The sequence below is a fragment of the Temnothorax nylanderi genome, unplaced genomic scaffold (assembly GCF_030848795.1).
Source record: "Temnothorax nylanderi isolate EJ_2023f unplaced genomic scaffold, tnyl_v1.0 TNYL_tig0007_pilon, whole genome shotgun sequence".
Taxonomy (NCBI): Eukaryota; Metazoa; Arthropoda; class Insecta; order Hymenoptera; family Formicidae; genus Temnothorax; species Temnothorax nylanderi.
Window position 1 is genome coordinate 2,849,660 of NW_027249069.1, and position 25,243 is coordinate 2,874,902.

General features: G+C 37.4%; 3 protein-coding genes across 9 annotated transcripts in view; 2 read left to right on the plus strand and 1 right to left on the minus strand.

Moving 5' to 3' along the window:
• Positions 1–369: 369 nt before the first annotated feature.
• LOC139782252 (ATP synthase-coupling factor 6, mitochondrial) lies at positions 370–1,996 on the plus strand. Its single transcript, XM_071721225.1, has 4 exons — positions 370–485; positions 868–1,013; positions 1,602–1,732; positions 1,867–1,996. Exons 2-4 carry the CDS (start codon positions 874–876, stop codon positions 1,896–1,898), a joined length of 303 nt encoding a protein of 100 aa, XP_071577326.1. The 5' UTR covers positions 370–485; positions 868–873; the 3' UTR covers positions 1,899–1,996.
• On the minus strand, positions 1,720–10,904 carry Dnapol-epsilon255 (DNA polymerase epsilon catalytic subunit 1). 3 transcript variants are annotated; one of them, XM_071720977.1, is made up of 19 exons: positions 10,793–10,904; positions 10,508–10,670; positions 10,316–10,436; positions 10,021–10,239; positions 9,663–9,889; positions 9,313–9,553; positions 8,877–9,193; positions 8,563–8,809; positions 7,915–8,467; positions 7,366–7,807; positions 6,997–7,234; positions 4,338–6,923; positions 4,015–4,181; positions 3,622–3,910; positions 3,452–3,532; positions 3,083–3,348; positions 2,808–2,940; positions 2,511–2,722; positions 1,720–2,441 (listed from the first exon to the last, which is right to left on the minus strand). In XM_071720977.1, the coding sequence occupies exons 2-19, from the start codon at positions 10,588–10,590 to the stop codon at positions 2,138–2,140; spliced, it is 6,726 nt and encodes a 2,241-aa protein (XP_071577078.1). In that variant the 5' UTR covers positions 10,591–10,670; positions 10,793–10,904; the 3' UTR covers positions 1,720–2,137. The 3 variants fall into 3 exon arrangements, with proteins under 3 accessions (XP_071577078.1, XP_071577068.1, XP_071577083.1); XM_071720967.1 differs by having other exon boundaries at positions 10,508–10,904; XM_071720982.1 differs by lacking the exons at positions 9,663–9,889; positions 10,316–10,436; positions 10,508–10,670; positions 10,793–10,904 and having other exon boundaries at positions 10,021–10,133.
• A 479-nt stretch (positions 10,905–11,383) lies between these two features.
• The window catches only part of Pnt (ETS transcription factor pointed), a 102,659-nt gene continuing 88,799 nt past the window's right edge, over positions 11,384–25,243 (plus strand). The window contains exons 1-3 of one of the 5 annotated variants that reach the window (XM_071721131.1): positions 12,807–13,083; positions 14,997–15,198; positions 19,244–19,359. In XM_071721131.1, the coding sequence (XP_071577232.1) occupies positions 15,060–15,198; positions 19,244–19,359 (255 nt within the window). In that variant the 5' untranslated portion in view covers positions 12,807–13,083; positions 14,997–15,059. The other 4 variants (XM_071721152.1, XM_071721139.1, XM_071721147.1 and 1 more) reach the window with 4 other exon arrangements.

The following is a 25,243-nucleotide window of genomic DNA, read 5'->3' on the forward strand; positions in this document are numbered from 1 at the left end:
GAATCCCCCGTGCAAGAAGGAACAGAAGAAAATATCCAGATCGCGCGAGGGCGACTGGACAAAACTCGGATCAATTTATCGGCAATTAATTCAACTAGCAGAATTACTTTTAGCACTTATATCAAATATTCGGAAAGAAAGAAATAAAATACAGAAAAAGCAATTAAAATAAACGAAGTTGTTGTTTTGCTTCTAATAAAAATAAAAATTAATACACACTTGTATAAAAATTTGTTTTTATGTACACCGCGATAATAAATTTAGATTATTATTATTTGTTATTGTTACATTACCTGATTCTTCACATTTTTTTTATATTTTGTATCTGTCAATCATTACAAAATTTATTCGGAGTTGTGCGTTGCGCGTCTTTATTGATATCTAGTTCGTGGGGTTCCTTTACGTCACTTTGGGTTCTTTTCCTCCAGTGATTGTCTTGCGAAGATAATTCGGAGTTGTGCGTGGTATAGGTGCTAAATATAAAAGTAAATAGATTAATTATTTATTTACACACGTAACATGTAATATTTTTTAACTGTTACTGTCGTCGATTCATTTATAAATGGACGAACGTATGCTTGATTCGTTTTAACCTATTCCGAGTCGGTCTAGCCAACAAATATTGCATTTATTACGTAAGAGACGTCTGAAAGGCGATTAATTCGTCCTAACAAAACTTAACACGATATAAAAAAAATTCATGATTTAGAATTCGTGATTATCTTGATGTATAGTTGATTGAGAGGTTACTTGGATAATTCATGCCTGTCGTGCAAGAAAGAAAAGCTATTTGTTGACAACAAAAGACATGGAATTGGAATTCTCGCCCAAAATTGTACCTGATTTTTTTTTTAATTTCTTTTTCAGGCAACCATGCTGAGGTCACGTCTCGTTGGTGTGCCGAAAGCTGTTAAACGTAGCATCAGTACCAACGTTCCTGCTTTGCAGAAAGCTACCGATCCCATACAGCAGCTCTTCCTCGACAAACTCCGGGAATACACGTCAAAAAGCGTGTAAGTACACTTCTTCAGATTTCTGGAATTCTAATGAGAAATATCTGCAAAGGATATTATTTTGTAAGGCTCAAAACCATTTGGTATCAGTGGTATCTTTGATTATAGTTTGTGTAGTTTGAACATGTATATACATAGATACATGTTTATGATATACATCTCTTATCTTACATAAATTTTATTACACTAATAAATATTTTTATTTTCATTCTTAAAACGAAATAAGAATATATCTAAGTTTTTAATGAGGGAAAAGCTGAAAAAGCTGCTTTACTTATATTTATTAATTGTATTTGCATCAAATTGTGATACTATTGTGTTTAATAAAGGTAACAGTATTAATTGGAATAACTTGCATTTTGTTTGGATATGCTTGTCTCTGGTTAAACAAAGTTTGAAGAGAGTTAAAGATAAGAGTATTTTGGATAGCGATGAAATCAATAATCAGATGAAATTAATAAGTTAGATTTATGAAATATGTGCTATAACTAGTGCTTCTATTTTTGTAATTATATATTGTATTAGGAGATTGATTAAAATAGAGAATATTGGATATGATATTTACAAGAAATTTTTTTCAATTTTAAGAGGCGGGAAATTAGTTGATCCCACCCCGCAGATTACGAAAGAACGGGACTCCGAATTAGAAAAACTTCGCGAGGTATATGGTGGCGGTACAGGAGTAGATATGACACAATTTCCTCAGTTCAAATTTGAAGGTACGTCACTTTTACTTATATATTCCAGACAGATATTTGTTATTTTTATATTCAAAAGTTATTATAAATTTTGCATTCGTGCAAATATATGTGTATAGCTAAAACGATTTAACGTATGCTGTACTTTGTTTTAGATCCACCTGTGGACTCTGGTGTTAAAAAGTAAACACATATGTCGATATGTATTATAGAACATTCATGTATTGTTGAACTATTAAATATTAAGTAATTCATCTTAAAAATACATATATAGCTATTAAATTATTTTAATCTTTTTTTATCAACCTCGTTAATCCAAAACAATTAAAAAAATTACAGGAGAGTAATAATCGACGCTGACTTAAAAAAATTAATAAATCTCGATATAAATTATCATACAAGAGAAGGCAATTCTTAATTTAATTACTAACCCGTAAAGAGTTTCGTGTTGTCTACTATCTCTGCTAAAATATTCATTTTACATTTGGTGGCTATAGATTTACATATATTTACATATGTTGTGACTTCGTCCCGCGATATTAAATTATCGTAATCGCCTGAACAAGAACATAACATGTTCATGTTTTCTCGCTTGATCTCCTTACACTTCCGACATTGTAGATCTTGCAACACGTAACCCATACTTTTGCGATTCAATTTGTCAATCAAAGAAAATTCTATTTCTGTATTGTCGTACGACGTATCACAGATAGGACATTTCCACATGTGCCTATAATAATAATGATGTAAAGCATATATCTTCATCTTAATATTCACATTATTCGCGTATTTAACGTACCTGCTATTTTCAATTGTGTAATATTGATCTTTACAGAGATCAATATCTCTTGTATGATTGCATGCTTTGCATATAACTTCTGGTAGAATAAGAGAAATACACGGCTCTTTCCACTCGACATTGTCGCCATAGCTGCCGACTCCGATCAGTCGTAACAGATTTGACTTTAAGTCATGAACCTCGTGTTCCACTTCTTTGTCCAGAGATAAAACCTGAAATTTTCAGACATACGCAAGAGTCTAATATCTCGAAACTATTTTTTACATATTTATAAAGCACATAATGATAATATATTACCTTGCATACTGCTTTGATTAATTCAAGCGCAGGATTGATCTTTATACTTCCTTTTCCACCCATATCCAGATTAGGATATTCCTCGAGAGTCAATGTCTTTTCCGGCAAATTCCGATGTATTTTTTGGGCTATTCTGCAAATAATACACACGTTAGGGCCATTAAAACTACCGACCTCCCATATCGATAAAATATCAATTTTAAATTTATTTTACTCTATATAAAAGCTTTATATTAATTTTAAAAACTACGTAATATATGTATAAATAAATATACTTGAACAATCTTTGAGACATTTCTCCTGATATCAATTTTTTCGCAAACTCGGCTGTATTTTCCAATGCACCTAGACCAAGTGGTGCTATAAAAGATTGACTCTGGCTGTGTCTTCTTCTCGGCCTTACAGTGTTATTGGCTTCGTTCTCAGTCATACATTGATACACTACGTTTATATATCCTGCTACTACAGCGTTAAAACTCGCTTGACATCCTGCTTCCTTAGGCAGGCATTCCATCAAACTCCAATTCATCATTATTTGAGGCTGAGTAGAAATAATTCAATCAGTATAAAAATATTCGTCAAGTAAGAACCATCAGTGTAATTTCTAAAAATATCTATAAAAATGCTATAAAAATTTTTTTTACCGCGTCATCGTCCTCATTTTCAGTATTCTCATCTTCCGCATCATCTCTAGATAGTTGCCCTTTAATGCCAGCATGATTGTGCTGTTCAATAAAGCAAATATATAATTAAATTAACGTTACACAAAACAGTATGTTATTTCATGAATCAAATGAATGATGAATCAGCATACCAAGTCAAGCCATATTAGATATTCCCAACATTGGTCAAACGTAATTTCAATACTGTGAAACAGCTCTTTGTTTCGTATAGTTTGAACAACAAATTCTATATAGCCTAAAGCATCGTTCACAGATCTTTTCTTCGTGCACACGATAATCTTGTTGAAGTTTGCAAAGACTATAATACAACCTAACGTTTTGAACTCTGCTATTAACTGTATATACAACTTCTTCATGTAAGTGTGTAGAGTACGACGTAGAGCAGGATCGTAAAGCAAGGTACTTGGAGACCTCAGCCACCTGGAATCATACGAATATGTACATGCATTTTTATATAACAGTAATATGTAATTAAGTAATATAATTGATAACAAATAACAGTATAACGAATAGTAATAACGTACCGATAGAAGTGGATCAGCTGATAGTCCGCGAATACATTTTTATAAACGGATACCTCGAGCAACCATGCGTTTACCATGCTTCGTAATGTTTTAAACGCCGGATTGCACAGAGTGATTTCATCGTAGCTCGGAATAACTGTCGTGGCATCACCACCCACTGCCATGTCCTGTTGAATAATCCCAACTTATGTAGTCATAACATTATCAATTCGGATAAATTAAATTGTTGCAAATAAGTTTTTAAAAGGTACTATTGTTAATTAATTTAGATACAAGTATTTTTTTAAAGCAAGTTTTAGTTAGTACAATATATAAAGACTGACCTGAACGGATGGACGCTGCTGAGTGTGAAACGCCACAAACGTGCTGGTTCCGTCTATATCGTGGATGTGATGGTATTGTAACAATGCATTAACCGCCAGACTTTCTACATCCAATTGGACGCAAACGCTGGAATATGTGCCCGGATTGTTCGCAGCGCAGCTCGAACTCTCCTCGAAGTCTGTCAGTAATCTGTTATCATCGTTCTCGCTGCCGCCTAAGTCGGGTTTCTCCGTAGGCGAGCACCACAGGACAAAATTGTTCCTGTGTAAATGTCTGGCGTAGAATAGATCCGCGCCGAAGAGCGTGGGATCCGCGGGTACGTTGCCGATAGGAGCGTGGAAGAATCGGCATTGTTCCGCGATTAATTCGATGATCTGTTGACTCTTCAGGTAGTGTCTGATCATCATTTTCGCGCCCGTCTTCTGCCATTCTAACGTGCTGTACAGATTCTCAACATCTCGCACGTGCGTGTTGACGAGAGGGAAGTCATTGAGAAGCGGCATTTCGGTAGTTAAAACCGTCCTGTCGAGAGCGGTTTGATTAATAATAATCGTTGCGCCGTGGGCTTCGTTTTTATATGTCGTCAAGGCTGCCTGCAATGTACGGCACACCTGTTGGAAGTTCGTTTCAACTTGAACGACGAACTGCACAGTTTTAGGCAACCTATTTATCTTGTCTTCGCCATTTTTCTCCAATGTTGCTTTACGTTCCTGCGTGTACAATGTACTCATGTTCGGCAGTTGATTGGAAGCGACTGAATCTAAGACGAATATATGACCTCTCTTGCTGGCGTTTAAGAATAAGCCCCACAGTGCTCTTTGACGATTTGAACTCCAATGATGATAGAGAAATATGTAGTTGATCGATCCGGTTTGCTTGAGGTAAGGTTGAAAGGCGATGCTCTTGAATTCCAATTGATCCAGAGTGAAGGTATCGGCTCCGTCTACCATTTTCCGCGCGGCACGCGGGTCGACTATACACACGCATCCCAATTGCAACATAGCCCGAAATTCTAATGACATTTGCGTCTCATAGATTCCTTCAATTTCTGGTTTACTCAAGTCCTCCAGGAGTTCCCGGCTGTGCTCTTGAAATAGAGATTCTGGTAGAGAATATTGATACAAGTTGTACACCGGCCGAGAGCGTGGTAAAGATTTGAAGCTCTTCTTCCAGAGCTCATTAGGTCCTGGATCGGGCCTTGCTTTGCGGGTGTTCACGTAAAATATACGGGGTACTACGAGACGCACTTGATGCAATTGCGTGTCAACCAGTATCCACAATCGAAACATGCCGGGTTCACCCGTTTCTGACAGCTGAATGATTTGCCATGGAGTTTCCAGTAATTTCCTTTGAGCGCGTCTCAAAAAGCCGGTCATGGTAGACGTATTCGTATTTCGTATAACCCCCCAGGCGATTCTATCATTTTCGTCGGTCTTACTCCTCTTCTGCCGATGCTGATGCCTCTGTTTAGCCTGGAAGGCCCACTTTTTCTTATGAAACTCTAACCATTTAAGCAACTCTTTTCTCGTTGTTCCCTTGGCAGGAGGTGAACCCAAAGCTTCTTTCCAACTTCTGGCTCTGATTGTCTCATCCTCATCTAAATGCTGCCTTTTCCTCTTGTTAACAACCGAAATTGGAGTATTGAAGCTAGTAGACGGTCCTGCGAGATCTTCAATATCGCGGGGTTCTTCGGTGTTGTTCGTATGAGAAGTGTCCTTAGCTACCACAGAAAATATATCTGTGATCTTTTTCTGACGATGGGATGTATTCTTCTCTGTCACTTTCTTATGTAACCAAGGTGGATGCTGCACTCGTGGAACTGGATTCGGTAAGCCTTGCATCGCCGCTGGAATAGTGATAATTTTTTGAATAGCACTCCCGAGTCGCTCAATGTAATAATTCCAGTCCAAAATATCTCTGATATCATCGCTGTACAAAGTGGGATCCTTCAACCACTTCTTCAAGTAATGTCTTCGCACAGCCGGTTCCGACTGAAAGATAGCCAACGGTATCGCGCGCTCGGTAACTGGCGCGCTTTGCGGTTTATTCGCTATAATATATCTGCAAGCTAAACCTGCATCTTTAACCATCTCGTCGCCCAAGAATTCAGCTAATCTTTTAGCCGTAGAAATGGACGTGGACTTCTGTGCACCGTAATCTTCCAATTTACGCGACATGGATTTGTTCTCGGATATGAGTTCGAACAATTCGGAATCGGGCATATTCGCACACTTGCTATATAATAAATCCAGCCAATAATCTGCGTCCTTCGCAACCGAAGCGTAACATTCGTCTAATGTATCTCCTTTTAAGAAGGATTCAAAAACAGAGGCTTGAAAAATTTTTATCAGTTGCAATTCACCCCTTCTTTTTACTTCAAATCCTTTTAGTTCGGCTAGTGAACCATCGAAATTAAAAACTGCGTATCGTTTTTTCAATTTCTTTCCTTCTTCTTTAGCAGCGGGTAATACCATCGCTAAATATGGTCCGTCAACTTCAAAAAATATCGAATTTTCACTTCTGATTTCATACGTTAAATTATCTTTATCCACAAGATCATGATAAACCTCGTTAGTAAATTTATCCTGTGGAAATTCAAAAAATAGAGTAATCAAAAGAAAGGAAAACATGTGTTTTTCTTTATTCATTTTTACATACCTTCACCATGAAATTGAGAACCGCATTCGGATACGAGATCGTAAATTTTGACTTCTTTTCATGAGTAGTGTGAACCATAATAGAGTCTGGAAAAGACGCAGGTAATATGCACCATATACCATCAGTATCCAGTTCCAATGGGCGACCAATCTGTTCTATAATTTCTCTAGCTTTCATGATAATATGAGCACCTGTGTAACATACGATGCCACCCATTTCCATGCTGTGCCATCGTGCCCTGTAATTTTAAAATAAACAATAAAAAACTAGGACTTTAAAAAATAATTTAAGAAGGGTATAAATAAAAATACTAAAAACATAATAAAAGTGTTGTACTTTAATATCACTTAATATAATTTTAACACTTACCCTTTTCTCATAACGTAGCCATAGAAAGAATTGAGAATACATTTGTGAGCAAGCTGAAGAGAATCGTACAAAACTTCTCTATTCTTAGCGGATTTTATGTCAGCTGCATCTCCTTTCGCGATTGCTGCTGCTACTTGCCGTTTAGCAACTTTAGTTAATGCTTTATATTCGTATCTTCTATCTCTAAACGCTCTCACAGTGTCTACATAAAATGAATTCTCCTTCTGACAAATCGTTTGCGTTCTCTCTTCCATTCTGGTAATTTTGACTTTTTTATAAGCCTTTTTACAATACTCGGTAAGCCTGTTTTTTTGAAATGTAGCTTGCTCTTTCGTGGTCAATTCGTGGAAAGCTCTCTTAGAGCCACCAGGAAATTGTGGTGGAAATCTTTCAGTTTCCAGTTGTTGCTTTATTCTTTGATATTCACCCAAACTTGCAGCCACTAAAATTTGTTAATCATAAACGATAATTACAGCACAAGTCGAGAAGAAAGTAATCAGCTTGATAATATAGAGATAACTTGCGATAGTATTTTATATTTAAACTTACAATATTCGCCTCTCCACATCCATTTCATTTTTCTCTGACAAAGAGCGTCAGGTTTGTTATAATCGCATACCGCGCAATCTATTTCATTTACTGTCGCAGAAGGTTGCAATCTATTGGTTAAAATTATATTGGGATACATAGCGCCTACGTCTAAGTGATAAATTACGGGATTTTCTAATCTCAAAGGTTGATCTTTAAGTTCCTTCAATTTTCCCTTAACTTCATCTACTATTTCATTAAAATTCGTAACCATATCGATTGATACTTTTTCTTCTTCTTGTATCGTGTGTTTCAAGGCATTTTCTACACCATTAATTAATTCGTCTACGGCGCTCGGAACAATTTTAAAACGACAAGGAATGTCAGCTCTAAAAACACCCGATTCTAAAGCTTCCACGTGTCCACCCACATACGTTTCTTGATCTAGTAAATGACCATCCTTTGTCAGTTTATTTAGTTCGGTTTCTTGTTTGTTAGGAAATATAATATTAGCTTGGAAAGCTTGTACCATGAGAAGTGATTCACACAGTGTACCAGATCCCTTTCTGAGTACCTAGAAATAAATGAAATAAAATAAAAATGTAGGTTATTGTTTACAGAAAAGTGTATGTACATCAATTAATGTGCGCAATACAATATTTTTCTTACTTCATCAGGTTCCATAGGAATAATGGTGCATAATGCAAATATGAAAGGATGAATATATTTGTGATAGAGATAAAATGTTGCCACAGCATCAGAGACAGAATAATTCGCGAGTACTTCAGGTTCTTCCGATGCTAATCTGCACATCTCTTCTGGATCAAGTTCCACTGGATCATATCTCAACTTAGCTTTAGCAACGGCTTTCAAGTTTTGAGAACCCACTGGGAGATAAGAATCACGTCTAACCCAGCTAAGAAATGTTTTGCGATGAGAATATTTGCAGGATTACATTGTTAAATAACTCACAGACTATTTACCATAAGCAATCCATGTGCATAGCAGCTCTACTGACGTAAACACCTTCGCGATTTTTAGAGAAACCAATTTTCTCTTTCATATCCATATTATGTACAGCTGCTCGAGCTTCAACAAACGGCCAGTCGAAGAAATCACCGTTATACGTTACAAATATATGCGGCCTTATTTCGTTAATATGATCGAAAAATTTCATTATAACTGCTTTCTCATTAGGCTCGTTGAATACCGTGAAAGGACCCTCGAATTCCGGTTTTGGCGTATATTCGAAATCTCGTATGTCGGCAGAGACTAATTCTCTATTCGTTATTAAGTATCCCTAAGAAAATGAAACATATTGAATGTAAACTCTCTTTAGAAGGTGATAGAACGAAAAATAATTTATCTAATTAAAAATTTGTAAAGCTGAATAATGTAAGCATGATTTATGTAAAATACCTGTCCATCTATCATATATGATATCATCATAATCTGATCGAAACTGGCATCTGGAAACTTCAATGGCAGCTTTGTAGTTTCAATATCATACGCTAATACAATAGGTTCAGGCGGTTCAATCATGTCTTCCTTTCGCGTGATTATAGGTGGTTCGCTTCCTCTGCTTTTTACAGAATACCAAATTCCACAGAAGATGTTAGCGTCTATGGATACTCGGACATGATGAGGTACGTCATATTCCCTAAAAATTGATATTTCAACATACGTGTCATATAAATCAAGAAATAATAAAGAAATAAATATTAATACAGGAAGAAAGAAAAAATTGGAAAGAAAATGTATACAATTACCTAATATCAAGAATATTATCCATGTGATCTAAAGTTTGTCTACCGCTATCCTGTTCGTTCGGTTGCAAAGTAGTTGCTAGCATGTCTGTGTAGTAAGTATTACTTTTCTCTCGCTCTTTGTTAACTCTAACAACGCGCATAATGTCGCGTTTAACTTTTATTAAATCGACAGTATTCGCGAAGGAAAGTTTCAGGTATTTTTGTCTCAAACCAATCAAGTGATTAGGCTGGAATAATTAAAAAAAGAAAAGAAGAAATAAAAAGTCATAAGAGAAAATAATCTTTCCAAACATTTTTGTAACACAAAATATATTATTAATAGCTAATTAATTATATACTGATTAGAAGCCTATCTTACCAAGTCAAGATCTTCCTTGTAAACAGTCTCGATTTTTGTCAAAATTCCCATGTACTTCTTAGACAAAAATGTCGACACTTCTTCAAACGTATCTTTACGACATAAAACGTAAAAGTATGGTGAAAATGGCAGTGACACTTTAAATCTGGTGGCATCTTCCTCAATAAAGTAATAATCCACGCCACTCAATAGACGCTTGTCATCCTCTACGATCTCCGTCTATGCAGAAACATCAGGATCTTGTTACTTAATTGCGTTTAAGAGATTGTACCTTTGTTTCTTCAATTTTCCTTACCGCATGCATGTTAAGCAAGAATCCTATTCTTTCCTTTGAGTCGGTGACGCGACGGAACCCATACACACCGTCGATTCTGATATCCTCCTTGACCTCGAGCAATCTTTTCAGTGCATTTTCCCTGAAATATTGATCATTTAGAAAAAGAAACAAATACACGGCAATGACAGCAAGCATTCAAAATCATCATACCCCGGCGTACTGGTCTCTTGATTCGGATATCTTTTGTTGAACGCGTTAGGACGGGCAGCTCCGGTATTTTGCAAAGTTTCCATTTCGAAGATCCGCAACAAAGCGATATTTCGTCGATTTTTTTTTTCGTCTTTTGTTCCTCTTTGGTTAGGAACGTAGGCGCCTTTGTACACACACACGCACTAGTTAAATGTCAATAATCAAGTAACAATATCGAGAAAATCTTCAAAGCAACAAACAAGCGCATCAGGCGCACAGACCGTCATTATCACGCGTCTACCCTACCCGTAGTGCCTGTTGCACGTTGCACAGCCAACACAGCTGATCGAAGCCCGCCTTTTTCAGTACAGTTCTATATACAGCACCGCCATTGATGAAAAGTCGTCTTCTGATTGGCGGATCGGAGTTCTACGTCGCGCTGCCGGTGGAGAGTCAGTAGCGCAGGCTAGCGTATCATTAGGACACGAATTCGCGCGTTTCAGGTACGAAATTAAGAAGATAAGTGCATAAAGCGACTAATCAGAGATAATTTTAACGATTTTTTCTCGCGCGCTAAAAGCTTTTGCTCGCCACGATCGATATCTACCCCCTTTCGAGGATTAAGTGTACTCTCACTTCGCGTCTGAGTGCAGTAAGCGCGAGCGAAACGATCGGCCCCCCCTGATTGGTTCGCGTCTCTGACCGACCGTTTCAAAAATCAATTTGGCGCCTCGATAATTTTACAGTGACGGAATGGAGTCGCGTCGTGACTGGTCGTGACGGATGCGGAGTCGCGGATCGTCCCGGTGTTTCTCGCCGTCGGAGAGCGAATCCCGCGACCCGCACGCGAGAATCTGTCGCGCACATCTCTCGCGTCGAAGACGTTCGTCGTGATTCACCGAACGTGTCGCGCGTCGCGCGCGATCATCGACATCCGACATCGTCGCACATCGTCGTTGCACGCCGATCTGACGAGAGCCGTCTCCGCGTCGTCCGGCAAAATCCACCCCGTCGAGGGACGAGGACTCGGTCGTCTTCTCTGCCGAGACGATGCTTAATCGACGCGCGAGCATCACCAGGTACGTATAATATATACGATTTTGTAATTATGTGCGTCGATGTTATGTCATTATTGTGGCCCGAATATTTTCGAATTGCTAAAAGCTTTTATTGGATTCGATTATAATTAAAGCAAATGGTGGCGCCTTTTTGTGGCTTCGTGTCCGAAATACAAGATCTTTCTCGAAGTATGAGAAAATTGTCTTATATTTCTTCGTTTCTTTTTTATATCATATATTTCATGACAATTTAAAATTTTTTTTAAATATAATGTATTAAATTCGTGTCTTGTATGGCTAAATGCACTCGATGCACATTCCTTATTAATTATTATTACGGAGATATCGGCTGGTCATATTGATATTTCCCGATTGCTCCTGGGCACCGATAAAGTGCTACCAAATTTTCGTAGTTTACTATCAATGAAACTCGGAGATAATTGAAGTTCTCAATCAATTTTATCGACTGTCGATATAATTTTTTTTTTATCGCGTTGATATAAAAATGCAAAAATTCAGCGCAGTGCGGTATGAATTTCATGATATATATTATTACGCAGATACTTTATTTTATAAGCATGCATTTACAACGCAAGAATATTATACATTGCCGCAAAACTACATTTTCTTTTCATAGAATGAAAATAATAAAAATAAAAATGCAATTTTGAATAAAAATTAAATATTATCGTGTCGTAAATATATGTGCACGTTTCAGAATAATAATAAATCAATGTAATAAGATTAATATCATACTATGAGCTAATCATTTAAATTTTCATAGTCCCGCTGACTTCTTCACGATTGTCAGTAATCTTTAATAGACACTTCTGAGTCTTCTTGATAATCGCGAGATATCATTTAGAATTCCAAAGTATCATTGGTGCTATTTCGATTTTTCTCGATTGATTACTTTACCGACGTCTGGAAATTACTGTAATGCCAAATACACTTTCAATCCAAAATAAATTGCTCTAATTTATAATTACATCATTCAAATATCATAGACGAATTTACGCGTTCAATATAATATATGGCAGAAATATCTCTTCGTTTAATTTTTCCGCGGTTCGTCTGCCTCCGCGAACGTTCGTGGCGTCGTCGCGGCGTCGGCGCGCGGCGGCGTCGGCGGCGGCGACGGCGCCATTTGCCGAGGCGCGGCGGAAACTGCCGAGGTGCCGAATCACGTGACGCCATGATACGTTCATTCGCAAGCCGTTGGCCGCCGCCGACGCCGGCCGAAATTACGACGCCAAGTTAGTAGCGCGCTTAGTTTCATTCATGAACGTTAGGAACGCGCGGCCATAATACCCTCCTGTAATCTGTGTATTGTGTATACACCGCGGGCCTGGTACACCCGGTACATCGCGTCGCTCGTTGCGTTAGTGTTGCTGCCGATGTGCGTGCGTCTCGCCGTCGTCGTACACGTGATTCCCGCTTTGCCTCGCGTTTTTGCATGGTGCTACCCGTGTGCGACCGTACCACCGGCTGGAAGTTATCAACGATAGACCCGCGGGACACCAGCTAGCGACGAGACAGGTGCGTGCGAGAGAAAATGCGACGATTCTCGGCCAAGCGAGCGGCGCAAGTCGCCGCGCTGCTCTTCGCGGGACCGGTCGGCGATCGGCCCTGAGAGGTCTCTCTTTCTCTCTGTCTCTCTCGTCGGGCGTGTGTGTCATTGGCGATGTTGGCGATCCGTTTGGAGCAGCGTCCGTGACGTTTATCTTCGCGTCCGTGTTCGGCTCCGGTTATGAATGGATCATAAAGAATGGAATTCCTCGGCCGCCGGCGCGGCGCGGTCGAGTTTTAAACTCAAGCGCTCCGATTAGAGCCTAGTTTCAGAGCGATTATTTATGCGAGTTCGCGCCGACTTCGCCTCGGAGCCTTCGTTCCGCGAACATCACGCGTAAATATAACATCTTTTTTTTTTGCGATCGAAGTAGATCGCGCGCGGGTGGTTTCGTGATTTGGCGGAGCGTCGTCGAATTCGGAACGCCTTCTCGCATCGCGTACCTCGCATCGGGATTCTAAAAATAAGAGCACCTTCCCACAATCCCCCTTTCCATTTTGAAATATTCGTCGTGGTTATGCGTGGATTATAATACGCAGGGAAAATACCTAGAAAGTGTATAAAGAATACAGTAGAAAATGGAAATTTATCGTTTTATTAGATTTGTTACTCCGAATTGGATACCAATTGGTACCTGATTGGTATCAAAAACATTTCTTTAATTATACTTTTTTCGCATTAAAAAGAAGATACACGTAGCTCAAATCGTGAAGAAATATACTTAAAAAATGTAAAAAGCGTAAAAACTGTTAGATTTGTTATTCCGAGTTGGTATCCAAAAATTTTCTTTAATTACACTCCTCTTGTGTTAAAAAGAAAATACACATAGCTCAAATTGTGAAGGAAAATACTAAGAAAAATATAAAATCGTAGAAACTGAAACAATTTAATTTTGGCAAGCTGTTTTTCTCGCAGACGCAATCTATATGAAATTATCGAGAAATCGATGATTGTTATAAATAACTGTCGTTAAGGCTGCTCTATCCCTGCTTTTCAGGATATTAATCTTACGTTAAGAATAGAAGAAAAATCGAACGGTGCATTCGGTTATCGTTGGTTCATGAAAAATAAAATAAATAAAATAAAACAAAACTTTATTTCTCAGGCGACATGTGTCATGTTTGTGTTACCTCGCGAAAAGGTTTATTTCGCCGATTTCGCGAGCCTCGTGACTATACGAAATCGAAAAAAACAATCACGCTGAAATAGCCTTATCGTGAAATAACAATGAAACCGACTTTGATAACGGGAAGGCAGGCAATATAATGTCGCCCGCTGTGTAGCGAGGTTATCATTAATATAAAGGGTCAATTTAGAATATAGCTAAAGGCCAGTTGGACGAGACAAACTTTTTGCTATTAGGCTCGAGAGGCCACACGATATAAATCGTGATAGTGAACGTAAATCGACCGCGATTTGAAATCTTTAGCAAAAGACCTGTTTTTTATCTCGGCTCTCTCTCTCTCTCTCTCTCTCTCTTACGCCCACGAATTCACTGTCAATATATTTCATAAGTCAACTTTGCAGCCATCGGGTAAATTCAATTGGGGTTCGATTGATTCTTCGGCCTTTTCGAGATTCTAAAAGTTTACTTTAGTTATTGTGATATAGTTATTATGAATATACATAAATATATATTTATCGCTATTTGGAAGTCCTTTTATCGCCGGTAATAAAGATGATTTGAAATAATGTAAAGTCTCGTAAAAGAAGATAAAAGAGGAATGTGAATTGCATCAGACGGAGGTTTTTGCAGGATTTCTCGGGTCTCGAGACCACGGTGCGGCAACGTCGCGACTTGTCTTCTTTCATCTCACCATTCCTGCCTCACTTTCTCTCTTCTTCCTTCGTCTTCTTCATGTTTCCTTCCTTTTCCTTACAGTTTTCGTTTGCCGAGACGACGACGGACGGTGACAAAGGAGGAGAACGGTTCGTAAAAAGTGACATGAAGACACGACGCTTGACTGACCCGAAACAGGAGCGATGTTCTTCGATAAAGGACCGATCTGAGAGTTCGACCTTTTCCACAATGAATCTGAAAATGTCCAAATATCGATGTTTAACCACTTGGGGAATGCAGACAGGTAGATTCAGACAAATAGATTCGATATAGCGATTTGCGATAATTCGACGAATAATTTTATAGAAATACGAAGCTGAAATTGACAAGCCGTTTTAGAGAATTTTTATAGGATATCTTATGTAACAAGAACTTTTTTGAATAAAAACGTGGTAGGCTGGTAAAACCGAAATTTTCAATATTGACTCATGAACGTTTGGCTTGTTGAAGTTAATTTGGACCGCAGAAGGCTAATTTGCGAATGGATGATGGACTACTTGCGATCCATCTAAAATCAAAAGGATGATTCATAATTTTCCTCCGGGCTATCAAAGATGTTGAGTTTTGGCATACGGGTGCGTACGCGCCAGATATAACGTGAAAGGTTCGTCTGCCCGCATGTGGAAACCCAGTAACAGCCCCTTAAAAGATATTACGTTGCTCTCAATAAGATTGAGACAATAGACACTCCACTTTTGCGACGGGCGGGCTACTTTGGGCACGTATTAATATAGTCTGTCGTGTTATTTGAGCGTTCGAGGATATTGCGCCGTTAATGTTAGAACGCAATAACGTTATCATATTCTAGAACGCACAGAAATAATTTGATTGATAATGAATTGAACTAAATGAAAAACGCTTTCAAACGATGATAGGTATACTTATAAATGTAACAGTGATCAAAGTGAATTTCTACGATCTAGAAAAAAACCGAAATATCAACTAAATACCAATTAAATTTATCTGGCAGCTATAGAGTTGGCTTAAAAGATATTGACAATAAATCCCAAGCACTGTGATAGGAATTATTTAAATATTACGCGAAACATTCGTTTGATTGTAAAATTAGAATAATATAAGAATATACATATTTATAAATATTAATAAATAGAAGTAAACGAAGTTTCGATATCAAGTATTATAAAAAATAAGAAAATTGTTAAAATAAATCCTCCTCGGTAAAATAAATCAGTTATTCAGTGCTATTTTAAGCATATATACGTATATACAATCGAATGAAATACACACACATACATACACGGTCGATTTTAACTGCTACATATATTTTCTCGTGACCAAAAGTTAAAGTATTGTAACGAATGTACCGTTACGCAGTAGCACGCAGACACAATGGACCATTAGCACCCTTCCATCGAGAACGAATAGACTGAGACAAAACGCCATTTTACCCTCTTTATCGAGTGATCTTTTCTCCTAACTTTTTCACCTGTTGGGGGTTTCGTCGAAGAGCAGGTAGACACAAGAATAAAAGACATTCCTATACCTGCCTTGGAAGAAAAAAATACCTATGAAAATTTACACTTTAGAGTTTAGACCATCCAACCTAGACATTGCATCTAGAATTCCAAAGTTTTAATAAAAAATGAAATACGTGATTCAAAAATATATCGAATTTGCCGAACCAGCTTGTTTGCTTACTGGTTTTGAATCCGCCTGCAACCAGTTATCTATCTGGGCACTTGATTCTCTTGATAACCGGCAAATATAATCGATAGATCGATGATAACGCACACAAGTAGGGAAAGCAGACAAATAAAGTAAGTAAAATAAAATTCCGCAATAATATTATGTGAAAGTTAATGTCGAGTTTATCTGACAATGAGTTATATGCAATTCAAAGATACAAAGTTTATGTATAATTTATATAATAAATATTGTGTTATTATATGATTATAAAAATATTGTTATAAAAATAATAAATTTATACGATACGGCGCGGCGGCTCGAATTCAAGATATCAATAATGAAATAAGCAGCCTGTTTGAAAGTGTTATTGCAATAATTGACTGCTCTGATTAATTAAATGACATATCATGTGACGTTCCATTTCATTAATATGCGATAGTGTTATCAGCTATCTTGAATTTATTCGCGCGATCTATTTTAGAACTTAGAAATGGCGGGGACCATTGATACTTCAGTGTGATATTGTACGGCATCTTTTTCCTTTTTTTCTTCGCTATTCACGAAGACCATTGATATTTCAGTATGATATTGTACGGCATCTTTTTCCTTTTTTTTGTTCGCTATTCGCGATAAACAGTTTCTGCGAATATACATGATATCTTTCGCTATGTCGCGCAGATAAATATCTGGATGATAATGAAATATATCCCTCCAACGCACAAATTGTACCAAGTCTACTGCGTTTAAAAACACGCTATCGTAACAAACATGGCCATACGTGCAATTGGAGAATTTCGAAGCTAATCTTGACTTTCTCGCGATAACCGGAACATTTGCTTGGATATTCATGACATTCACGTCGCGGGGTGCCAGATATGATTTATCATTCTTTAAATCTAGGCTTAAGAGAACTCGCTACGTCTCATTTCTAAAGTTATGATTTCATCGAAGGGCGTTATCTTTGTAAAATTATCAATCACTGTCGCGTGATAATTACGGATCAAGATAATTATGAGAGATCTGTAACAAAAAATAAGCTAATCCACTTTAATTAGTTTTCTTTATCGCCGTCGAATTTCGCGGCAGGGGTGCCGATAATTCGCGAGATAACTTCTATCAGTCTGCATGCAATTATTTTATATTTAGTTGAGTGCATATCACTGTACAGTGCATGAGCTGCTGAGAGTGTCACGCATTAATCACGCTTACTATTTGCACAAGTCTTAAATAATAGAGCGCATCTATAGTCTTCAAATTAATTTTTTTTTTTGGGAACAGTATTCGCTGTAAGCCATATATAGCAAACAGTATATTACATTATTGTACAGCAAAATGAAGCTTACAAACAATGGTAGCGTATAATATTATTAAGTGTCAATTATATTAAACAATATCTTCGAAGTGTAAGTGTACCTGCGAGCCGTATCATTTTTTGGCACGAGTGATAAGCTAGATTGATAATCTAGAGTGTAGACAGAAATGATCGATGTCGCGCAAAAATCCCCTTTAAGGAAACCCCGTGTTTTATCGTCCGTATATTTTGGAACTTCTTGTAGACGCATTTGAGCTGCGTGTAAAGGGTCGTGAGAGTCGAGGTAGCCAACAGTTTTCCGTCTACCATCTGGCGGCTGGGGTTCCAGCCGGAGTAACCTGATCTTCGTCGCGACGGATTCGAATACCTCTTGCGCCTCGCGTCGCCCCATCCGAAACTGAACAATAAGCCTCCTTCCAATTAATATACTTCCAATTAGTTTAACTTCTTCATTAGATCGCTTTAAATAATATTGCAGATCGATTGAAATCGCTATTACAATAAGTTCATTTAATTAGTAAAAATGGATTATCGCTTCACGCAGAAGTTTTTAAAGTGTCTTCGTGTTTCAAGGAATAGATAAAAGTATTTCGCACTTAATTTTATGTAAGTATTTATCGTCTTATAAATTGAAAGAGTGTTATAAATTAAAAGAATTCGTAAAAGTTTAAAGATTTTAGAAATTTTAAATCGGTTAAATTTTTACAACTACACTTCGTTTAATATAAACGAAGAAACGTAATTGTTGCATTATGCCGTCTGCAATTTTTAAATTTTATTTGCACTAATCTTAATCGTTAAATTATAACTTAAGTAACAAAAAAACATAATCAAATCATATGCCATTTGATAGTGGTAATTTTTCGAAATTAAAAAAGAAATCGGTTTACAGACTATTTAAGAATCAGTCATCAAAGTTAAAATTAAAACTCCTAGAACATTTTATTGTATTGGCGGACAAATTGTGTAAGGCGAAGTGATATAATTACTGATTGTTAAAATACTCGCTTCATTCGTATTATCACGGCTCGTTCTTTGCCGGACGGTATCGACCGCGTACCTAAAAGCGGACTATTTAGCGGTTGATAAATAAATGTATCCCGCGAACCAGAATATCGTGCCAAGCCGGCGAAGTCGGTATAAAATTATAATTGGGACGTCGTGTCATGTGATCCAGGCAAAGAACCACGCAAGCCCGAAAATTTAATCCATGTTTCTCCCTGCGTGCGTTCGTTCACGCGATTATTTGCATGGATAATATTTGCATATCAGTGCTTATTTTGCCGTCGTACCTTGTGATTAAGTAATTAATAAGTAATTTTCTTTACAGCCAAGATGGACATGGAATCGATGGACCTGTACGACTACGAGGAGGAACAGGACTTCTATGAAGAAAGTCCTGGAACCAGAAAGAGCGGCTATCCCATCGACCACAGATCTATAAAGGTAAGTTGATACTTTAACTAATGATACGCAACACAGAATACGTAGGAAATGTATCATATTTTGTGTTTTAAAACAAACAATTGCATATCCAAAAATTGCATAAACCAAGAAAGTATCTCCTGAGATCGACTTTTATATATTTCTCAAATATCAACAATAATAATGTACGATTATCTGCAGTTTGCATTATTTGGGCCTTGTATTAAATAAAATTAATTACAATTATACGAAATTACGTACACGTAAGATGTACAAGTTATAATTATTCTAAATTATTACGTTAGTAAATTATAGGCTAACACATCTCAATATGTTTGTTTTAAATCGCAGATTCGCAACAGCTTACGAGATCATCTGTAAAGATTAATTCTATAAGAAAGACATTAAAACTCCGTCGAATAATTGTCCAAGCAATGGCAACATTGGCAACCGCGTGAGACGCGCCGCGGATATTCCTCGCTCTCGACGACGACGTTGGCAAGCGGAGAGCGCGTTGGCCGAGCCGGTGATTGTGCTAGTGCCACTAACAATTCGTTCCTTGTCGCTCTCCGCCTTCGTTTTATGAATGAACGTAGAACCGGCACTCGGTTCCCCTCCCGTTCTTCTCCTCGCTATATTCCCCCACGCGCCTTCAGCCTTCATCTCTCTGTCACCGATTGACCCTCGTCCGTCTCGCCTCTGCCCTCTGCCTCCGTCATTTCTCTCTCTTTCTCTCTTTCTCTTTCTCTTTCTTCTCTTCTCTTCTCTTCTCTTCTCTTCTCTGTACCTCCTCCTCTTTTCTCTCCGACTTTCTGACCATCGCATCGCTCAGCGAAGCCGAACGCGTCTGGTCGCCGCTGATTCGTACGTTGCGAGGCAGTGAACAACAGTCGCGTCGAGACCAGAGATTCTTGGTTTCTTCAATCGAGATATTGACTCCTCGAGAAGCTCGCGGCGCTCTGTAAAACGTAACGTTTCTGTAAAAGTTTGCTGTAACTATTTGCGACTTTTTGAGATTGTTTTCTTACAACTTTATAAATATAAAATCTATCAATGAGCAAAGTTTTTTATACGAAAAATCGGAAAAAAGTACTCTAAAATTTAATTTTTTAATATTTTTAAATTTACCAAGATCTATCGGATAGATCTGTAAATAATTAATCCGAAAAATAATAGAAATAATAATGTATATTACTCTCCATCTTATAGGTTTTTGTTTTTAATATCTTGCAAGTTAAAGCGCGTATGATAACGATTTTACTTTTCGATTTTTCTTTATCTTTTGATCAATTTATTTTTTGATGCACTTTTGCCCATTACATTATATTAAGATTTTTTACAACGATAATCTAATAATAAAGCCTGACATTCGGTAAATGTTAAGTGTAATATATGTATAAAAATATTAGTAGTGTTTTATGTTTTCTATGTTTTACCAGTTACAATTACATGAATTTTATTGTGAAATATGTCGACTAATTTTTTATGCATGCTACAATATTTTGATTCTTCCTAACGCGATGACGCTGAAATATAACAAATACTCTGTTGAATTTTAGACGAAAAGATCAATATCAAATAACTTGATTTACGTGACCAAGATAGAAAACAGAAAATATATTCTGCACATTTATTATACGAAATTCGTAGCGGTTAGAATCGTTTATTTTGGAGGATATTTTTCAAGAGTTTATACAAAAGCCAGCTTTGAGTGGCGCTTGTATTATTACAAATATTGAAATTAACTGTTTTAAGTCACTTTTTGCTTTTTAGAGATTGAGTTGAATCAGTTGAAGTTTATTTAACCAACAGTTAACTTTAACCAATATTTGTAAAAACAAATATTTGTAGGTGAAGTGTAAAATTATTTAGCGCGATTGCTGAACAAAGAGAAAGAAGAATGGCTAGCGTTATTGTTCCGAAAATGTTCGAATGGACCACGCGACTTGAATCGTTCGATCGTAGAAACGGAGAAATCCTGCACGTACCAGTTGAGAGAAACGAGACTTGGAGTGGCGTCGTGCGCGGGAGGAAATGCGACGCATAGGGGAGGAGAAAGGGAAACCTAAGCCGCCAGAAATAGCATCCCTTCCCGCATCATGCAGCCAGACCTTCTGCATGCGCCTCTGGTCGTTCTAGTCGCATGCACCGTTGGTCGCCTTGCCTACGTCATACATTTGCCTGCCGCACCACGGCGATGCGGCAACTTCGTCGTCCTACACACCATTTTCGTTCTTGGGTTTTTTTCCCCCCCTTATCTTCCATGTGACGGCAAAAGCGGCAAAGTAACGTAGTTCCCAGTCGCGTCACTTTGAATCCTCTCTCTTGCTGCTACGCTTTATACTCGTATTTCACTTTTATTCCATACAGGGAATGATGAGAGGCATGACTGATCCAATTTCCTCTATTTTGCGACGCGTCTCGCGTATTTTTACATTCCACCCCCCCCCCATCTATTAAACACCGAGCGCTATTATTGCATCGTCTTTCATCATTCGTTATAATATTTTTGTTACATGCTACCCACGTGGCTCATGCGCCTCGCAGCTAGTGCATTCGCGTCCCACGCCTTCCATTCTTGGCCTTCTATCTCTTCTTTGCTTTCTGTGTGCGTAGCGGCAAAGAGATATAAAGGGACAATGTAATTTTAGTTCTATTTAACGCATTATTTATAAAACGCTGCGACGCAGCACGCCACTCCTTCGGCCATAGTTAACTCCTTATCCTACTTTTCGCTCCTCCCTGTTTTGATAGTCATGGAATTCTTCGCTGTAAGTCGCCTCGGCGACTTTTTCACACTCGACCTCGTCTATGCGTGTGTCATTTTACGCTTTCACCTTCGAATCCGTATTTTCTCGGATCATCGCAACACGGGACACGAAAAGTGACGTTAAACATTATTGATTATATAATCCGATATAATTAATATATACGTTTCAGGCGGCGCCCGGAATTATCACTACTTTTTCTTTTAATTTAGTTCGGTTTTAATTTTATATTTTTCTCGTTGCGCAATCTTTTACCGCTTGAAGTAGACAGAGTAGACTGTTATGATTGTTTTAATGACGGGTTACTTAACTGATTTAACGACTGAAAACTCAGCCATCGATCTCGAATTAAGTGTGGGCGCGGTTCATCCGCTTCCTTCGTTGCATGCACGACATATTTCTACCAATATTATGCATTCTCGACTCTTTATACAAAGTCCAAACGCAAACGTATCCATTTATAAACGTATTTTATATCGCATGTCAATTATTTGAACGTATAATCTAATTGCCGAACATATTTTCTATTATTTGATTCGAGGTTTATGTAAAATTTATCTACATTTTCTATCGCAGTTTACATTGCCTGCAAATATCGAATTATCGACAAGGATTATTAGAGAACGCTGTAAAATATAATATAATATTGCATGCAATAATATATAGAAACCACTGTCACAATCCGATGCAGATACAATTCATTCCATGATTTAAACGCATATAATTTGATTGTCGGAAATTTTATACGTAAATCCCAACTTCGAAACGAAAATATTCGTCAGGTCTCATAAGTAATGCAATCACGGTTTCATAAACAATGCAATTATTATTTTTTAATAATAATTTAAATTTTTAACTTACGGCGACGATATAGGTATTACAAGCGACAGGAACGCTGTGGCATTGATTTTTCCGATAAGCTATTAATGTGAGTCGTGAATGGGCTGTTCTCTAATTTAATTTCGCTTGCATTCGAGGTGGATATAATCGTAGCAACGTCTGACTGATTAATTAATCAGTGTAATCGATAAGGTATCCAGGCCGGCAAATCCAACAAGAATAAACCTGCTCTTCGTAATTTCGTAACAAGCGTCGTTGTTTTCTATTTTGCATTTTTAATTTGAAGTAATATTATTATGCAATTTATATGAATATCTCGCGAAGCGATGATATTTATATCTGTTACACATCGCCAATAAGCTTAACGTATTATATAATCTTTTTTTTCCATCTCACGTTATCAAAATTTCTCATAAAATAGTCCGTAAGTTCTATGAAATCCATAGATACATATCAATTAAAAATCACTAATTGTAAAATCTAAGCGAGACTCCGCTCTTTCGTAATTCTGTTTAGGAAAAAAAAAAAAAAAAAAAAAAAAAACAGAATTGCTCAAGTTTCAATTAAATCCAACTAATCCAATTAAGAAACCATTTTATAATTCCATAAATGAACCAAAAATATGTAATATTCAATTATTCGATTTCATGCGATAGATGAAGAGTTCAATAATTTATATAATCACGTGATGGAAAATCTACCAGCTGAACGTGCGCTGTCGTTTTCTCTCGAATATGTCGCGCACATTGGCAACCGTTATCTTATTTTTACATGCGACATCCCGAAATAATAAAAGAACATCAATACCGCCACGTGTCGGACGAAAGTCTCTCGTCTGGCTTTCCGCGTCGCGTGAGGTCCCTTTGCCTTTCCTTCTGTCTCGGGGTAGTTACCTGATCGGCTACGCGCGCACTTTGCACGTTGACTCACTCGCCGAACGCATTCTCGACATTGTCCATAGATTTAATTTCCATATGATCGCCATTAAACGCACCTGTTCATGCGGCGTTCATTAACGAACGGCTTTGTTAACGGCTTCGTTAGTCAATTATTATATCGGCGCGACGCGATCTAAGATAAAACGTCGCCGTAAACCTTTCGCTACATTGTCGTCTCGTTGCGTTCATAAATATTACGTAACGAACGTGCGATATCCTTGCTGCGATATGTGAAATGTATTAGGTCAAATTACGTTATTCGCGCTTTTCGATTAAACACATGTTTGCGATATAGACGCATTGCACACGTACGTGACGTAGGCATTAGCATAAATTACACTCAGTGACGAGCAATATTAGCATTCCAGCCGTGACATCAAATCGATATTAAATTTATGTACTACGTATCAATCGGGATTATGATTACCATCCGCTTCGACGAAATACGAGTTCGAATAAAGAGAAAAACATTCACCAGATAAATAACGTATCTCGGAAAAAAAACTAAAAAAATCTGCATTTCCTACATTATGTCTATTGATCTTTTTTTATATGTGTCTCTCTATTTCTTTTTATTTTATTTTATCGGGCATCTTACTAAAAGCGAAATCGTCGACAAACAACTTGCATGGCACTTCACGTCTGATGCCGATGTAAAATTTATCTTATCGCTCGGCGACTTGAAACGTCGCGCGTGCATGAGACGCGGATGACGTTTGCGCTAAGATGATGTTTGATACTTCATTCATCGATAGAATTTGCTGCTGAAATATTACCGTACGTGTGGTCCGCTTACCTAGAATGCCGAACACAGAGAAACTTTTGATCCGTAACGAAAATGTTTGTGAAAGGAATATTTGTTGGATATGAAACACGATAATTCTCCGTCATACATGCCCCGTACTTGTATGTACCATTTTTATCGACAATTTCAAAGGAAAAAAAAATTACCAAATGTTGCGCATATCAAAATGAAAATTGTTTGTTTTTAAAGGTATTTAATTTAATTTTATACTTTTCAGTTTTATTACGCTTTTCAATTCGTAATATTCTTTTATCACGGAATGAAAAATAATATTTATTATCGTGGAATTTGTTTTAAAAGAGCGTGGAATTTATTCGTGATATTTTACTTTTTAATATTCTCTTATTATGGAATGATAATATTTATGATCGTGATGGATTTTGCTTTAAAAGAGCATGGAATTTTTAGAGATATGAATCACGACGAATTCTCGGCGATAAAAATGTCGAAATATATTCCCACGATCTCGGATGCCTCACGCCCCACCAATCAATATCTGTTTTTTAACTCACTTTGTTATGCAAGCGAAATGTTATACAGATTGTATCAAAGCT

Excerpts from the sequence above, each read along its gene's own strand:
- LOC139782252 (XM_071721225.1), top strand. The coding sequence starts at position 874 with ATGCTGAGGTCACGTCTCGTTGGTGTGCCGAAAGCTGTTAAACGTAGC. Across the intron at positions 1,014-1,601 it reads GAATACACGTCAAAAAGCGT|AGGCGGGAAATTAGTTGATC; the intron begins GTAAGTACACTT and ends TTCAATTTTAAG. Across the intron at positions 1,733-1,866 it reads TCCTCAGTTCAAATTTGAAG|ATCCACCTGTGGACTCTGGT; the intron begins GTACGTCACTTT and ends ACTTTGTTTTAG.
- Dnapol-epsilon255 (XM_071720977.1), bottom strand. The coding sequence starts at position 10,590 with ATGGAAACTTTGCAAAATACCGGAGCTGCCCGTCCTAACGCGTTCAAC. Across the intron at positions 9,890-10,020 it reads ACAAGGAAGATCTTGACTTG|CCTAATCACTTGATTGGTTT; the intron begins GTAAGATAGGCT and ends TAATTATTCCAG. Across the intron at positions 8,810-8,876 it reads ATGCACATGGATTGCTTATG|CTGGGTTAGACGTGATTCTT; the intron begins GTAAATAGTCTG and ends AACATTTCTTAG.